Source organism: Spinacia oleracea, chromosome 4, assembly GCF_020520425.1.
Source record: "Spinacia oleracea cultivar Varoflay chromosome 4, BTI_SOV_V1, whole genome shotgun sequence".
Taxonomy (NCBI): Eukaryota; Viridiplantae; Streptophyta; class Magnoliopsida; order Caryophyllales; family Amaranthaceae; genus Spinacia; species Spinacia oleracea.
Window position 1 is genome coordinate 87,504,854 of NC_079490.1, and position 17,911 is coordinate 87,522,764.

The following is a 17,911-nucleotide window of genomic DNA, read 5'->3' on the forward strand; positions in this document are numbered from 1 at the left end:
TGTTCGCTCAAAAGCCCAGCGGCATGAACAACTTTGAAACATAGGTTGTTCGCTCAAAAGCCCAGCGGCATGAACAAACTTTGAAACATAGGGTGTTTGCTAAAAAGCGCGGCGGCACGAATGTTTGGCCGGCCAGTCCGTTTGACGAGCATGTCTAGCGGCAATCATACCTATTGATTGACTTGCGTCAATCAATATCGTTATAGACACGCTCGCCAAAGAAAGTGACGACCAAAGTAGGGCCTAGCGCATGCTCAGTTGCCAGCGGCACCAAACACTTGGAAACAAAGGTTGTCCGCTCAAAAGTTCAGCGGCACGATTAACTTCGAAACAAAGCCTAATTGTATAACTTCGAAACTTTGAAACATAGGGTGTTTGCTAAAAAGCGCGGCGGCACGAATGTTTGGCCGGCCAGTCCGTTTGACGAGCATGTCTAGCGGCAATCATACCTATTGATTGACTTGCGTCAATCAATATCGTCATAGACACGCTCGCCAAAGAAAGTGACGACCAAAGTAGGGCCTAGCGCATGCTCAGTTGCCAGCGGCACCAAACACTTGGAAACAAAGGTTGTCCGCTCAAAAGTTCAGCGGCACGATTAACTTCGAAACAAAGGTTGCTTGCTAAAAAGCGCGGCGGCACGAATGTTTGGCCGGCCAGTCCGTTTGACGAGCATGTCTAGCGGCAATCATACCTATTGATTGACTTGCGTCAATCAATATCGTCATAGACACGCTCGCCAAAGAAAGTGACGACCAAAGTAGGGCCTAGCGCATGCTCAGTTGCCAGCGGCACCAAACACTTGGAAACAAAGGTTGTCCGCTCAAAAGTTCAGCGGCACGATTAACTTCGAAACAAAGGTTGCTTGCTAAAAAGCGCGGCGGCACGAATGTTTGGCCGGCCAGTCCATTTGACGAGCATGTCTAGCGGCAATCATACCTATTGATTGACTTGCGCCAATCAATATCGTTATAGACACGCTCGCCAAAGAAAGTGACGACCAAAGTAGGGCCTAGCGCCTACTCAGTTGCCTGCGGCATTAACGTGCTTAGTGTACTCTCGGATGCACCTTGGCAACCATACCTATTGATTAAGCCTATTAAGCCTATTGATCAAGGAATAATCAAATTATGAAGAGCAAGTAAATGCGAGATAGGAGAAACATCAAAAAACCTATTTACTTATAAAACAACGCCTGTAGAAAGGCGTGTGAAAGTAGCTCAGAATTCCTGACCAGGAAAAAGAAAGAGAATTGTTGTGTGCTCAGCAGGCACAATGATACAGACGCCATCAGCGCCAAAACTTTACAACATAATTGTTTTTGCCCTTAGGCACTGGAACGCTTGAATAAAATTTTTTAAAAAAAATAGGAAAGGAAGCAAATCAGGGGGCGGCCGCATCGTCCTCGTCATCAGATGATACAAACTCAGGGGGCGGCTGACCAAGACGTTCAGCAGCCAACACAGCGGCACTGTGCTCCATTCGCCGCTGGAACCACCCAAGATCATACTCTGACATGTGGCTCTCCCAGGCGTGCTTAACAGCGTCCTTGGTCGCTTGTTCCCCCTGATCATAGGATTCCAGAAGACGCTCACGCAAGGTGCGAACTTGCGATCTGGCCGTCTCTAGCTCCCCACGAAGATGCTCGGCTTCCTCAGCCGCCTCTTTGACCTGAGGGTACTCCCGCAACTGGTCCTGAAGCGCCCGTATTTCCGCCGCCGCTGTCTTGGCTTCCTCGACCATTGCCACCATGTCCTTGTCCTGCGCCAAGATCTTCTTAAGCAGCTCGGCCTTGTCAGATCTCAACGCAGCCACCTCCTTCGCTTGAAGGTCTATGGTCGTCTGCATCTGCAGGCGGACCTCTTCAATGGACTTGAACGCATAGTCACCATGGTGGGTGGACTCAGCCACCTGAGCTTTGAGCTCCTCAGCAGTGCGGGCCTTCCAGCTCTTGCAGAATTCCATGCGGCAGAACAACTGCAGAATAAGCTACATATTAGTAAATGACTCTAAAAGGGAAGACAAGTACAAGCAAGTTGGAAATAGACTTACGTCGAGAAGAGTGGCCTGGATCGCACCAAACTGGGCGTCAGTCTTGCGGCCAGGAAGAGAAGCAACATACTCAGCGGGGACGGCCTTAAAAACCTTGCGGCATATAGCCACCCTATCCTTTGACGAATAGTGTGGAGTAGCAGGTACGTTCTCATCCTCGGCAGCAGCTGCATCCTTCCCTTTGTCTTTGGCTATAGGAAAAACAATGGCCTTAGGATGACGCGGAGAGTAAGAAGAACTGCCAGAGGAGGCTCGATACGTCTGAACGACGTTCGAATAATACTTACCGCCCGAAGACCTAGCTCGGCGGGCCACCTCCGCCGGTATCTGAGAGCGGACGTCGGCCGGGATTCCCGAAAGAGGGTCCTCCACCAAGTCCACCACCAGAGACGGCTTGTCCACGCCCATCTCTTCGTCATCAGGGCATCCCCCCTCAGCAACCTTCGACTCGTCTTTCTTCACGAGACGGCGAGGTAGAGGCTTTGGCTTCTTGAAGGTACTCGGAGTCTCCGAGCCAGCCGGCACAGCTCTCTTCTTCAGCTGGGACAGAGTCGTCCCCTTCTTCTTCCCTGACGCCCTAGCCGCGTCCTTAGCTTGCTAAAAAAGAAAGGACAGTCAAATATTAGGCCTCGTCATCTATCGCAAGTCACTCACCATGTAGTGGCTCGTCATTTAAAAGGACGCCCGTCTTCAAAATGACGAGGCGTACCTCATCGATCACAAGCCACTCACAAGATAGTGGCTCGTCATTAAAAAGGACGCCCGTCTTCAAAATGACGAGGCGTACCTCATCGATCACAAGCCACTCACAAGATAGTGGCTCGTCATTAAAAAGGACGCCCGTCTTAAAAATGACGAGGCGTACCTTATCAATCACAAGACACTCACAAGATAGTGGCTCGTCATTAAAAAGGACGCCCGTTTTAAAAATGACGAGGCGTACCTTATCAATCACAAGTCACTCACAAGATAGTGGCTCGTCATTAAAAAGGACGCCCGTTTTAAAAATGACGAGGCGTACCTTATCAATCACAAGTCACTCACAAGATAGTGGTTCGTCATTAAAAAGGACGCCCGTTTTAAAAAAATGACGAGGCGTACCTTATCAATCACAAGTCACTCACAAGATAGTGGCTCGTCATTAAAAAGGACGCCCGTTTTAAAAATGACGAGGCGTACCTTATCAATCACAAGTCACTCACAAGATAGTGGCTCGTCATTAAAAAGGACGCCCGTCTTAAAAATGACGAGGCGTACCTCATCAATCACAAGTCACTCAATAAATAGTGGCTCGCCATTAAAAAGGACGCCCGTCTTAAAAATGACGAGGCGTACCTTATCAAGTGCAAGTCAATCGCAGAAAAGTGGCTCGTCATTAAAAAGGACGCCCGTCCCAAAAATGACGAGGCGTACCCTATCAATCACGAGTCACTTGAAAAAACGCTAACTAAGGGGCCCGTCAATAAAAAGTGACGAGGCCTACCTTAGCAAACACGGGTCAGATATCAGGATATCGGCTCGTCACTAAAAAGACGTCCACTATAGACGCTGGACGGGAGAAGTTCAACTTGCAAAAAAGAAAAAAAAAAACGACAACCTAAGAGAATACTCACCTTCTCCTCCAACTCGGCCTTGGCTTTCTGCATCTTGGCCTCATAGATGTCCGCCATCCAATCGGTCATATCGCCCTTCCCAATATCCGCCGCCGATAGCTTGCTCATTCCTTCCTCTGTGAACAAAAGAAATCCAAAGTTAGAAAAAATTAATAGACCAACGCAGAACGGCACATAAATTGGCATACAACCTCGAGTCATGGAATATCCTAAGCCTACGGCCGCTAGAAAGGCCTCGTTCCGAAACTGGCTAATGTGCGGCAACCACTCGGCCGGCACATGGAAACTCTTATCCACTGTTAAGTGGTAAGTGTTGGCCCTGAACAGGACCATTATCTGATCCCACTCTTCGGCAGTAAGGGGGGGAAGGGGCTCGTCACGATCCATGAAGTTGGCGTCACAGTTCCAACGGCTCATTCTCTCATACATCTCCTGGTCGTCAGTGTAAAACACGACCCACCTCTTCCTCCACATATGCCACTTGCTGAGCTTGCCGACCACTGTCTGGTAGGTACCACGGCTGCTCAGATTAAACCACCCTTTGGCGGCACTGGGGGAACGAGAGAGGGAGACCAGATGCAGAAAGGCGTTGAAGGACGGCTCCACGTCGTTCAATGCACATTTGGCAATGTAGCCAAAGATATCCGCCCATGAGTTGGGGGTCAGCTGGGCCACCCCAATATTGAAACCGTCTAACACCTCCACAACGAAGGGGTGTGGAGGGAATCTCATGCCGAGTTTGATTGACGCGGCATACACAGGGAATTCTCCCTCGGCAAGCAGGCTGACGGTCGAGTCCAGACCGGCCGGCACGCGCATTTGGTACCCTTCCCCCACGCAGAGGTCATCCCTCATCTTGGCTCCGTGCCTGTCTAGCCACCGCATCCAGCCCACGTCTGGGTGAATCTCTGACGGAAGCAATTGGGCCTCCTCCCGTCCTCTGGGCCTAATAAGCTGGGGAGCAGCTTCTTGTTCCTCGGCGGCCGATGACAATGGAGCGACGCTTGGCTCCCCCACTGCCTGGCTCGCTGTACCCTCCGACGAGCTTGCCGCCTGCTCCCCCGCCTCGACGTACTCGTCGATCTCTTGAAAGAGTTCGGCAAATTCTTCGTCGACTGCCGAGGCGGTGGAAGAATATCTCTCCCTAGGAGGTGTCGATGCTTCTTCCCGCAAGCGCAGGCGCGTCGGATCTGCCGTTTGCTTGGTTCTAGCCATGCCTTCTGCATAGTGAACGAAGCACGGCTTAGGGGTGACCAACAATGAAGAAAAAGACGCGATTGGACGTCCGCCCCGACAAAAGATGAACGGCGGAAAAATCTTAAATAAAACCTTTAAACCCTTACCTAGTACTAAGAGGTCGGCCGCTAACAAAGGGAAAAATGACGAGAGGATAACAAAAACAAGAAAGGCGAAAACTAACCTTGAAAGATCTGCGAAGTACTTGGTGAAGAACAGGATGAGTTTCGCGAAGAACGAGATGAGTTTCGCGAAGAACGGGATGAGTGTGACGAGGAAAAGGATGAGTCTCCTGGTGGCCGGAAATCGCCTGATGGTGGTAGGAACACGCCGGAAATCGCCTATGAAAGCTCTGTGAAAATGAAATGTAAAAAATGAAATTTACCCCCCCTCACCTCTATATATAGGGAGGGGCAAAATGGAGAAAGGTGACACGTGTCACCATCTCAACACCTGACCCAAAGATGAAGATGCAAAACAAGAGTCAAGAAGCGATACCCGGAATGTGTTTCCAGAAATGCCCTTCTTGAGGGGCAAATGTTGTGGGCAAAATTACCGTGCCTTCGTGTACCAATGAGGATGTGACACATGGCACGTATTGCGCCCCCTAAAGCAGAAATCATACGAAGTCTACTCCGAGGCATGGGTATTAATCTAGGTATCTACAGTGTATGTATTTAAGTGTGTATAAATGTATGTATAAAACCTATACCTGGAAAGGGGCTTAATTAGTATGTACCCCAAGTGAATGACTAAGCACAATAGGCCCAAACAGCCCACTATTGCCCAAAGAGGCCAGAGAATTGTAAGGAGAAAGGACACGTGTCCTCCTCCCATTCCCCAGCCAATCATGTAAGGGGAATATTAGGTCATTCCCCCAAAAACCTAGTACTATAAATATTCCCACTTCCCTAGAAAAAAGGGTCACAATCAATACATTCTAGAGCAATTACTGCTCTGCCTTCTCTCTACTTTCTCTCTCTATAAAAATACAATCTTGTTTAATCTGTAAAAGTTACCAAGAAACCTCCCAGGTATCTCACCGGAAAAACCCCACAACAATAATAATAATAATAATAGGAATAATAATAACAAAAAAATAGAAATAGAAATAAATTTAGAAAATAATAACGAAAACTAAAATAATTAAAATATAAAATTATCGAAACAAACAAAAATAAATAAATTAAGAAATTAAGCCCTAAAAGCTAATAAAAATGCTAATTACACTAAACTAAGTTATAAACATTCAAACCAAGAAATCTAGGAAAATAAAGATTAAACAAAAAATATTAAAAATACAATAATACTACTCAAATTATGCCTAAATTACTATACTCTATGAGCGACATAAATGTCACTCATCAATTACTCCATGCGTCCCCGAATACTCGCATCGTTTTGACTTTTTGCACTATTTTCATAATTCACTCTAACCCTATTTTATTTTTAGTATATGAAAAAACAATGTAAGTATATAATATATTATTGGCTTAATCTTAATATATATATATTCAAAATATTAATATTTTATAAGTTTTTATAATATATAGTTAAATAAATTGAGGGGTGGATCTAGGGGTGGCCCTATGTGGGCAAAGGCCCACCCCATCATTTAAAATACGTTTATGTATAAAAAGTTGAACATTAGATTTTATTGAAGTAGAAGGTTCAAACATGTATTATATTGTATTACACATATTGCACATATATTGCACATACATTCCACATATATTATACAAATATTATATATATTTGATACAAATATTGTATAAAACTATATTATATATGTACATAAATTTACATAAGTAACAAGATATCTCTAAAATTGGTAATTGCATGGAACTCACATGTTATCTTTCTCATTTTAACTAGCTAAAATAAGGAATCAAATATTCATATGCATATTTAAATAAAAGTAAGTCCAGTTTCCTTGTTTTGTTTTACATATCGCCAAAAATCCAGGTTTTCATAAACGCACCAAGCATATTGAAATCGACCGTCATTTTGTTCGAGATGCAGTTGCAGAAGACATTATTGTGCCCTCCTATGTCACTACTACATCACAAATAGCAGATAATTCGTATATTCACTAAGGCGTTTGTCAAAAGTCGGTGTGATTATATGCTATCCAAGTGGGCATTTTCGTCCACACCGTGCTCCAACTTGAGGAAAGGTGTTATGAAAGTAGTGTTATGAAAGTTAATAGCGATTGCTAAAGTCTTATTCAACAGCATTAGTATTTAGGATATATTATGATTCCTAGCTAGTTATTAATTCTTAGTTTCCTCAATAGACTTAGTAGTGTCATAATACTATAAATACATGATCATCTAACAAAGATTTCTCATACTCTTAGTGTAATACCTCGTATTTTTATAATATTTATAAATATATTTTATTATATTTATAAAGAATTTTACGATTTTTGGAAATTAATTCGCATTTAAATATTATTTAAATATATTTTAATTAATTAGAATATTTATTATTTTAATTAATTACGAAACGAATTTAATTCTTGAGTCGGGAAATTTAATGGGTGGCAAATGATTTTTAAAGGCTTCGGGTTTTAAATGAAAAGCCCAATTCGTTTTACTAAACGAGCCCAATCAAAAGAATTTAATTCCAAGCTCTTGGCTAGCCCAATCATTTAATTGCTAAGCCCAATTCTAATTCCTAAGCCTAGCCCATTAAAAATAAGGAGCCTATAAATAGGACTCCTCATCATTAATTGGACCCCTAAAATCTCATAAACCCTCTCTTTTGCTTTGCTTGCCCATCACTCTTCCTCTCTCCTCTTTTTGCTCGGCTCGTCCGCACGCTACACGGCCCTCGTGCCCTCGTGCTCGTGCTCGTGCCCCTCCTGCTGTTGCGTCGTGCTGCTCGGCCCCACGCCCCAGCGCGCGCTGCTCTCCCTCTCTCTTCCCTCCTTCTCCCAGCAGCACCCCTGCTCCCTCGTCTCTCTCGCGCGCCAGCGCCCAGCACCCTCTCGCCCTCTCGTCTCTCTCTCGCGCACAGCGCCCAGCGCCTCGCGCCCTCGCGCCCAGCGCGCTGCTGCTGCCTCGTCCCTTCGTCGTTGCGCACCCGCACACGAGTTGTGCGTGTGTATGTGTGTGTTGTTCGTGTTTGTAATTCAATTCTTTTTCTCCCAATCACCCTAATTCGTGATTGTTCCGTGCTATAGGCCGGATTGGTATAATTCTCTTCTTCCTTACCTATTCTATTTCAATTCCGTATTTTAAATTATAATATTATTATTGGTTTGAATAATTAAAATGCTGGGAATCGGTTATGAACACCGTGTTTTGAGGATTTGCGTGTTGTGATTCATTAGGCTTGTTTTAATTATTAAAGCATGAATTTTCAGATTCGTTTATTTAAATAAAGGATTGATTTTTATGATAATAAATTAGTTTTACTGGCATTTTCAAGTTAGGGTTTTAACCTAGACCTAATGAGTCAATTGATTAGCATAATTAGGTGATGATTTTAATTATGATAATCAATTATATTTTCAGATTTGAATAAAGGCTTAAAGTGTTGATTTTTATTGATTTTAAAGACGGAAAAAGTATGTTTTCGTACTAGGGATTGGTTTTGCAAATTGAGACGTTTATATTATTGAAAAACGAGTGAATTCTAAAGTTTAAATAAGGTTTAGATTTTATAAAGTTGCTGGAAATTTAATGAACATGGAAATAATTTACGTTTCATTATTTTGATGATAGGAGGTGATTTCTAGTTGAGTGCTCGTTATTGCAAAGTGGCCCCTACGCTTAGGTATTCCAAGTACGTACAAGTCTAGGGCGACCATACCTTTTGTCAATGACATTACATGATTGTTGATGATGTGAATTATATTATGTGGATTCATATATGCTTTGGCGAACGATCATGTGGATTAATATTATTGGAAGTATTGAATTGTTGGTTGAACAAGCATGTTGATATTATTATGAGTGTGGATTTCATTGTCAATCATGTTATTCAATATTTATGCATGTAAGGGTTGTTTCACATGCAAGGGATGAATTATTTAATTGTATGCTATTGTACGGGATGTCTAGCATACTTTGAGCCAATTATTCGTACCTCGTTGTACTATTTATTTTACCACATGTGAAGGGTTAGCTCATGTAAGCCACCGCACATGCAGGGTTCAGTTGGGAATATTTTGTATGAAATGAATTAGGATTTGTCGTGCAAGGGCACAACCCTCATGTTAATGTGCATGATGTGGAGTCTCACTTTGGTGAGGAGGAACATGGTAGTAATTTCACAAGAGTCTTGCTTGGTTGATCACAAGTCTTGAAGCATTAAAATAAGATTGTTTTGGTAGTTGTTTATTAATTGTATGAATGTATATTGTTGAGTCTTGAGTTCACCTTTAATAAAATATTAATAAATGTAAAGTGCAACCAGAACAAGCTTCAAAACTCTTGGAACGTATATACCTTGAGTATGAACAATGGGGGGAGTCTTGCCGGAAATCTCATACTCCTACTAATGATACAAGACGTTGTTTCATTTATATTATGCGCGGGAATTCCGTCGGTATGGCCCGACACTCGGTATGGCGCGATTTTATTATTTATTATTTGGTGTATGGTTGGCTCCCATCACCTTTTCCTTTATGGAACTTTCTTTTGGCCCGTTCGAAGCTTATTCTAATTAAATTGTGAGTCAAGAGTCGAGTCAAGTGTCGAGTCTTGTATTCATGATTGGTTGTTAATTATTATATGGCTTTCGCATGATGATTAGTACTTAGCGAGTGATGCATGTATTAGTTTCATTTCACTCTATTCTTGTAAGTACTCAGCTTTTGCTGACTACGTGCTTTGTGTGTTTTGGTCATGGCCTTTTCCTTAATGACCCTATGATAATCTATCATTTGCACTTGCATTGATGGGGAGTAGAATAAAATAGCAGGTTGGTTGATCGGAATCATGTGGCTTGGGATGATCGAGAGAGTTGCATGTTTTCGTATTTTGAAACTATTTAATTATACTTTAATTATGTTTTGAATTCGTTGAACTATTTATACTTTGGTTTTGGGCCATTATGGTTCCAAATTGTAGGAGGCCTCGATATTTCATTAATTATGTTTTTAAAAGTTAGTTGACATTAATTTCCGCTGCGTAATTCTGGTAATAGCCTTAACCGTTATCACGGTGGCGGTAATGCTTTAGTAATTCCTTTATTTTTTAAGTTGGAAAATGGTTTTATAAAAGCAAGGAATTATTAGGGTGTTACAAAGTGGTATACTAGAGCTTAGTTTCATTCCTTCTTTGTAGTAATCAATACTACAAAGTGGTAATCGGAGACTAATGGGAACTTTAGGATTTTTAAATATTATTTTCCTAAATTCAAAACGTATTATTTTGAGTACTCAATATTTTAAGGGTCAAATATTAATTATTATGGGTCGTTTGAAATAAATCGAAAAGTTTGGAAAATTATTTAATTTAATTAAATTTCCGAACATTTTTTTTACTTACTCGAAAATCTCGAATTAATTTTATTAATTTCGGATTTCCTTTTATTTAAATATCCGAATTATTTTAATTATTTATTTATCTATTTATTTATTTTTTTCGAATTTTTTTCGATTTTTTTTTTTTAAAAAAATCGGATTTTCTTTTCTTTTTATTATCCGAAATTTATTTATTTATTTATTTATTTATTTATTTATTTATTTAATCAATAATTCTTATTAATTTTCGATTTTAATTTAAATAATTTCAACTAAGTTAGGAGTTATTTCTTAATTAATTTCGAAAATTAATATTATTTTCAAGTGAGAAATGGGTAGATTAAGAAGGGCATATTAGTTTAAGTATGCATTTTATGTAATCATGTGGATTATTAATTGCCATGTATATGTTCTAACCATGTTTTATCTTGCCTTATGTGATTAATTGCATCATAATTCATGTTGAGCATATATTTGTTCATTGAAAATTGTATGGCTCCACGAACTATTTATTGTATCCTTTTGGGGTTGGAATTTCTATGGAAACGCGTTAGTATGACTTGTTAGTTGTGAATTTTCAGGAATTAAGGATGCTACCTTCTAAGTTCACCAGTCTAGGATACTTAGAGAAGATGGATAATGAGACTCCTCGCATGTATGTTTAGAAGATCGTGTTTGCTTGTGACTATTTGGCTTCGACCAAGGATATGCCCCACCTTAGGCACAAAGATATGATGGCTAGTATGGTTATACATTGTTTGCTCCATAAGAACCCTTACATAGACCTCAAGAACAAGTTCAGTGACATGCATTTTAATGATAGAAAAATCGTCATGTGCTTCCCTTCAAGTGCGGCTCATTTAGTAAAAGGGCAGCACTTGAGAACACTAAAAAAAATAAATTCAAATTACATATTTACAAGTGCGGGTCATTTAAAAAAAAACCCGCACTTGAGTCAAGTGCGGGCTTTATACACAAGTGCTGCACGTTTAAAAGAACGGCCGCACAAAATTTCAGCGGTTCTTTTTTCTTTTTTAATTTCTTCGCTCCTCCTCCTTTCCCTTCTCAGCTTCTTCTCTGGTTCTTCTTTACCAAACCGCCTTACTCTTCATCTCCCTACCACGTCGCTGCTGGTCTTCCTCTTCCTGCCGCGTCGCTCTTCCTTCCCCCACCGCTGCTGATCTCTACCTTCTTTCATCAACCCGCGTCGCTCTTCTTTCAGGTTTGTTCTTCGATTTTGTTTATTTTCGGTTATTTTTGGCGATTTTTCCCTTCAATCCTTGCCTCAATCAATTTCTTTACTCCAATTTCATGGACATTGGAGGCCGAACCTCTAATTTTTCGTTAATTAACCATTTTTCTGCAAATCAAGGGTTGTTGAACTACTTGTTTGTTGCAATTTTCTTTCTCAATTGCCAGATTTACCAAATTTTAGAACTTTATTTTAGGGTTTTTGTTCTAGTTTTGTTGTTCGTTGATGTGTCAATTCGACAATTTGTCTATTTAATTTCAAAAAATTATACCGTATTGACCTTGTTCTTATAAAAGTATGGGATTGCATTGTTTATTTGGGAATATCAAGGTTTGTCAATAGAATTGGCTTGTTATAGTGATTCCATTGTAGTTGTTTTCCTTGTATTAGTTAGTTTGACAGATTGTCAGAAATTGAACTTCATTTAAGCTTAATCTGTACTCAAGTACACGTTCTTGGTTATTCTTTTTGTAAGTTTTACAGAAAAATGATCTATTATTGCAAAACTATATTTCTTTGAAGTTTAATGATATTTCTTAGGGAATTGGAAGTAACAAATACTTAATTAATTTCTTAGGTAGCACTTGTAACTTGTAAGTGAAACTGTATTTTGTAAGTTCTACCTACGCAGATTGCTTTACTTAGATGAGCAATAGGAGCCATGGGGCTGGATGAAGAGTACCAGCTTGTTATCAGAATGAGTAAAAAGACTTCCAGCATAACCATTAAGGTGTTTTCGGTTTTGTTCTCTAAAGCTGTGTCTACTGTTTGTAGATTCAGAAAAATACAAGAGTTTCTGCTGGAAGAGATTAGAATGTGATGGAGATTGCTTTCATAGCATCTTGTAGATGCCAAGATTCAACCCTTGCTTTTGCTATGAGTCATTTGTTTACAGTTAGTCTGTACTCTGTAGTCATTTTTGTAAGGGTGTGTAGTTTTGGTGTTTTTCGTTAAGTTGGCGCAGCTGTTGTTGCTTGCTCTCTCTCCGTAATTTTTTGTTGTTGTTGTTGTTGCTTGTACTCCTGCCTTTTTTGTTTTTGCTAATTTGGACTGCTCTCAAAGATGTATCACCGATCTTATGTTTTTTTATCGCTAATATTGCTAGCCTGTTAATATTCTCTTATCATCGTAAATACCAAGGTTTTTACATGATCTTTGTAGTGAAGCTAATGCCATAGTAGAGATACAATTGACTTCTCATCCAAACACTTGATTTCATCAAAAGCTTGCAGAGATGTGGATCTGGATGGTTCTCTTCCTTTTAGTATGAGTTCATAATAGGTTTAATGTTTTCACTTTTCTGCATTCATAATTTCTCCACAAAAGAAAGACAAAAATATCTTGATCACCGAGTCAATTAGAAACGAAAACAACTTGCTTTAGATAAAGTTTGAGTCTGTTTGTTCAATGCCTTCACGTGAAACTAATTGATGTCCTCCTTTCTTTCTTATTCATTCGGTGGAAAGTACTATACAAAGCAGGGTCAACAATACATGGTATGTAATTTTATATTTTATATTATTTTTAGAATCTGGCTGATATGATTATTTCTTTAACAGGTCCCCAAACTTCTATTGCACATAAATTTTCCCCAGCGTTTGATATGCTATTTGGATTGATGGAAAACTTAAGCTCCTACAGGATCCACACCAAGTTCTTGGAAGGTAATAGTATCTGCAATCTAAGACTTGTGGTGTTCACTTTATTTTCGTGATGATGACATTGACATGTATATTGATGGTTTTTGGTAATATTTTTCTGTTGCTGATGCTAAACATTGATGCAAAGACTTAGATTGATTGACTATGGATTAAGGGGACGAGATAATGAAAATATTGACAACATGATATGTGACTGCCATGTTGTTGCTTAACCCCTTTAACTATTTCTCAAACTCCCTAAAACTCGAATAACTAAAATAAATTGTTTCCATTTGATAGGATGGTGGATTAGGTGTCACTCCTCTACCAGACTTTCTAGTGAATCTAGTTACTTTTATTCGAAGTACTTTAGAAAGGAAGATCTCGAAAAGGTTTATTAGTTGTAATTTAGGAGTGGGATGCGTCAACTTAGTCAAAATATGACGTATATTGATTAAATGAACTTTAAATGTGCATAACTTGACCAAAGTAGGTGAGAATGAGTTTTAAAAACATTAAAATAAGTTTAATGAACATGTATAGGGTTTCGAATACTTATTTAGAATCACTGGTTGAAAATTAGGAGCGAAAAAAGTCACTTTAGACCAAAGTCTGACCTATTATGATCAAACGAGCCTTAAATGTGCATAATTTAACCAAAGTAGGTGAGAATGAGTTTTAGAATATTTAAAAAGAGTCTATTAAACATGTAAAGGGTTTAAAATATTTATTTAAGTTCATTAGTTGAAAATTAGGAGCGAAATAAGCCACTTTTATTATTATGCGGTTCATTATTAATGTTCATTATTTCATTGTTAGGAGCACAAACTTACTTTATTATACGATACAATATTTGTAATATAACTAAAGTACATATATTTTTTGATGATCGATCTTCTTCAGGTATTCAAAAATCCAAAGGAGATGCCCTTCACCACTGAGGAGATAGATTAAGTTCGAGACAAATTGACAAACTTCATTACTAGTTATTGTCTTTGTTATTTTGAACTTTTTTTTTTCTTGTAAAGAATCTTAGGTTATGAATGCTCGTTTTTCAATTGATTATAACATAACCGACTTTCAGATTTATATTTATATACTATTTAATTTAATTATCTATATAATTGGATACTTTTTTTTAGTGATGTATGGAGGTTAATTAGTGGCGTGGTTGTATTGTATAATATATGTAGCAGGGAAATCGATAATATAAAAAATTTCTAGGCCAAGTGCGGCTCATTTATAGGCCAAGTGCGGCTCCTTTATAGGCCAAGTGCGGCTCATTTTTATGCTTGTTCTGCCCAATTCAATGTCAAGTGCGGGCTTATTTTCAATATTGGCAGCACCAAATATGTCAAGTGCGGACTCATTTTCAAAATTGGCAGCACCAAATATATTAAGTGCGGGCTCATATTCTAAAATTGGCAGCACAAAATATGTCAACTGCGGGCTCATTTTCTAAATTGGTAGCACTTGAAACATCAAGTGCTGCCAAAGAGAATCATCAAGTGCGGGCATGCCATGTGCTGCACATGTAAAAGCCTGCACTTAAGGCCTTAAAATGAGCCTGCACTTGAGCTTTTTTGTACTAGTATGGTTATACATTGTTTGCCCCAAAAGAATCCTTACATAGACCTCAAGAACAAGTTCAGTGACATGCATTTTAATGATGGTACCCCTAATTGGTACAAATATGGGACTAGAGATGGTAGGTGGAAGTATGATTCTGAGGTTCTTGCTACTATCTTAGAAGTAGCGGAGAATAGCTATGAGGATGGAAAGTATTCTGCGGGTCTATGTATGGGCTATGGAGGAATAGAAAGTGATGGTGAGGATGGCATGATCCATGATGAGCAAGCTAGTGATGTTGAGGAGGATAGTGATGATGATGTGGTAGAGATTGAAAATCCTAATCCTGTAGTTCCTGAACCAACCATTGAGATATCCAGTGGATCTGAAGATGAGCTTGAAGAGAACAATGTGGTTGATAGTGAGCCACAACAGAATGATGAGGCTATGGATGAAGACTCGGATCCGGAAGAAGACTTGGATGATCCTAATGATCAAGACTTTACTCCAGAGCAATACAAGGAAAGAAATGATCGTCGTGATGACGTTAGTCTCTAGAGAAATGTAATCCTTAGTTTTATTTTTCGTTGAATAATAAAGCGGCAAAGCTACTACTTATGGTTTTTAGTTTTCTTATAGTTGGAGAATAAATGTTATGGCATTAGTGGATGTAAGACTTATTCATTGGAGCATTAATAAAAGAATAGAATTTCCTTTTCGTTAACTCCTAAGTTCAATTTTCAATTCTAAGTCTCGTGGGTATCGCAAAGGGATTAATTGTTATTTCTTCAATGAAATTTTATGTGCAAGGTGGTCAAGTAACAACCATCTAAATTTACATGCATCGAATAGTGGGGTGAGAAGGCCCAAAAGTGGCGCCAACTCTTCCCCTAGGGTGCGCCTAAATGTGTTCTTGTTGTGAGTAGGTTCGTTGTCGAACTAGTGCCTTAGTAATGTCGTGTCCAACCAATATTAAAGTTAGCCTTTTTAGGTATTCAAGGAGAAGGGATATGGCTAACCAAGAGATTTCTGAAGTGGTTAGACAACTAGCTGAGGTAGTTCGAGACCTAGCTCAAACTAGAGCCAACCCAGTGCATGATCCGGCTGGGGAAATGTTTAAGAAAATAGCTCAAAGCAAGCCTCCACTGTATAGCGGAGAGATTGAACCAAGTGTGCTTGGAAACTGGTTGAGAGAGTTTGATAAGCTCCTTGTAGCTGTGAATTGCCCCGAAAACCTTAGGGTGAATAGTGCTGTGTACTACCTGAGAGGTGAAGCTGATTTATGGTGGCAACGATGTGAGAATACCCTTAGAGCCACACCTAACTTTGGTTGGGAAGCATTCAAAACTGCACTAAGGAACAAGTTTTACCCACATTATCTGAAGAAGCAAAAGGCGCAGGAGTTCATTGAACTCAAAATGGGGGGTCTGTCTGTGACGGAATACTATTCTAAGTTTATAGAGCTGTCTAGGTTTGCACCTGAAGTGGTGGCAACGGAAGAGCTCAGGGCTCAAAGATTTGAGAATGGTTTAACCATGGACTTACAGTTGTTGTTGTCTGGAGAGACCTTTACCTCATTAGACACCCTGTACGGAAAAGTTGCTCACCTGTATGGGTTACAACAAAGGAAGAATGATGGTACTGAAAAGAGAAAAGATGGTGGAAGCTCGAATCAAGGAAATAACCATCAGAATCAGGGGAATTTTAAGAAGCACAAAGGGAATGAGAACTTCAAGTTTAGGGCTAACAATGGTGGTAATCGCAACAACCAAGGTGGTGGAAATCAGTCTGGGAGGAATGGAGTACGGACCTACGACTGTAGGCGCTGTAACATGAATCACCCTGGAAAGGATTATGATGGAAACTTAGTGACTTGTAGATTCTGTCAGAAGTTAGGCCACAGGGAGTATGAATGCTATGCTAAGAATGGAAAGCCTAACCAAGGTAACCACCAAGGCAATAATCGGAATAATCAGAACCGAAATGGGGGAAATGGAGGTGGAAACCAAAGGAACTACCAAAGTGGCAACAATGGAAATAACCATGGAAATCACCAGAACCATGGAAAGCCTGGAGGAAACCAACAGCAGAATGGGAACCGAAACAGCAATGGAAACACCAATGGAGGTGGCTATAACAAAGGAGTTGCCCAAGGAAAGTTGAATGTGATATCTAGGCAAGAAGCGGAAACTTCCTCTGACGTCATAGCGGGTACTTTTTCTATTAATTCCGTTTTAGTTAAAGTTCTATTTGATTCTGGTGCGACTTATTCTTTTATATCAGTAGATGCTTTGGGGAAACTAGGGTTGAAAGAGCCTGAAACAATTGAAGTACCTATAGTCATACCTACTGGTAGTATAGTGAAGTGTACCAAGATCCATAGAGATGTGCCTTTGACCATAGCCAAGACCGTGTTCTTAACTAACCTAATCGAGTTTGAGTTAGGAGAGCTAGATGTAATTCTAGGAATGGATTGGTTGGCCATGTTTAAAGCCAAAATAGATTGTGAGAAGCAGAAGGTTCACTTGAGGTCTAGCCTAGGCAAAGTAGTGTCATATCGTCGTTTTGGTAAGCCTAAAAACATAGGAATCATCACGGCAATGGAACTCGTGAAGCTAGTCGGTAAAGGGAACCCAGTCTTCTTATGTAATGTGGGGAACCTAGAGCATATGATCAAGGATCAGCCTGAGATATTGCAGTAGTTAATGAATTCCTTGATGTGTTTCCGGAAGAGATCCCGGGGATGCCTCCCAATCGACCTATTGACTTTACCATAGATTTAGTGCCTGGAACCACTCCTATTTCAAAAGCACCTTATCGAATGGCTCCAGCAGAAATGAATGAGTTAAAAGGCCAACTAGAGGATCTATTGGAGAAAGGCTACATTAGGCCAAGTGCATCGCCTTGGGGAGCACCGGTGTTGTTTGTGAAGAAAAAGAAGGATAAAAGTATGAGGCTCTGTATAGACTACAGGGAGCTCAATAAGGTCACGATCAAGAACAAGTATCCTTTACCTAGGATATAAGACCTATTTGACCAACTGAAAGGAGCAGGAATCTTTTCAAAGATCGAT

At 40.0% G+C, this 17,911-nt stretch overlaps 2 protein-coding genes across 3 annotated transcripts; one reads left to right on the forward strand and one right to left on the reverse strand.

Annotated features, from left to right (window-relative positions):
- Positions 1-1,023: 1,023 nt before the first annotated feature.
- On the reverse strand, positions 1,024-2,536 carry LOC130471684 (uncharacterized). Its single transcript, XM_056841947.1, has 4 exons — positions 2,340-2,536; positions 2,053-2,243; positions 1,792-1,977; positions 1,024-1,083 (listed from the first exon to the last, which is right to left on the reverse strand). The coding sequence occupies exons 1-4, from the start codon at positions 2,458-2,460 to the stop codon at positions 1,024-1,026; spliced, it is 558 nt and encodes a 185-aa protein (XP_056697925.1). The 5' UTR covers positions 2,461-2,536.
- An 8,828-nt stretch (positions 2,537-11,364) lies between these two features.
- Positions 11,365-15,522, forward strand: LOC130459312 (uncharacterized). 2 transcript variants are annotated; one of them, XM_056826597.1, is made up of 3 exons: positions 11,365-11,599; positions 13,189-13,293; positions 14,173-15,522. In XM_056826597.1, exon 3 carries the CDS (start codon positions 14,863-14,865, stop codon positions 15,394-15,396), a length of 534 nt encoding a protein of 177 aa, XP_056682575.1. In that variant the 5' UTR covers positions 11,365-11,599; positions 13,189-13,293; positions 14,173-14,862; the 3' UTR covers positions 15,397-15,522. The 2 variants fall into 2 exon arrangements, with proteins under 2 accessions (XP_056682575.1, XP_056682576.1); XM_056826598.1 differs by having other exon boundaries at positions 11,368-13,125.
- The last annotated feature ends 2,389 nt before the right edge of the window (positions 15,523-17,911 follow it).

Coding starts and splice junctions, on each gene's coding strand:
- LOC130471684 (XM_056841947.1), bottom strand. CDS start 2,460: ATGGGCGTGGACAAGCCGTCTCTGGTGGTGGACTTGGTGGAGGACCCT. Junction 2,244..2,339: donor CCGAGCTAGGTCTTCGGGCG/GTAAGTATTATT, acceptor TTTTTCCTATAG/CCAAAGACAAAGGGAAGGAT. Junction 1,084..1,791: donor CTGCGTTGAGATCTGACAAG/GCCGAGCTGCTT, acceptor CTTAATCAATAG/GTATGGTTGCCAAGGTGCAT.
- LOC130459312 (XM_056826597.1), top strand. CDS start 14,863: ATGGTTATACATTGTTTGCCCCAAAAGAATCCTTACATAGACCTCAAG.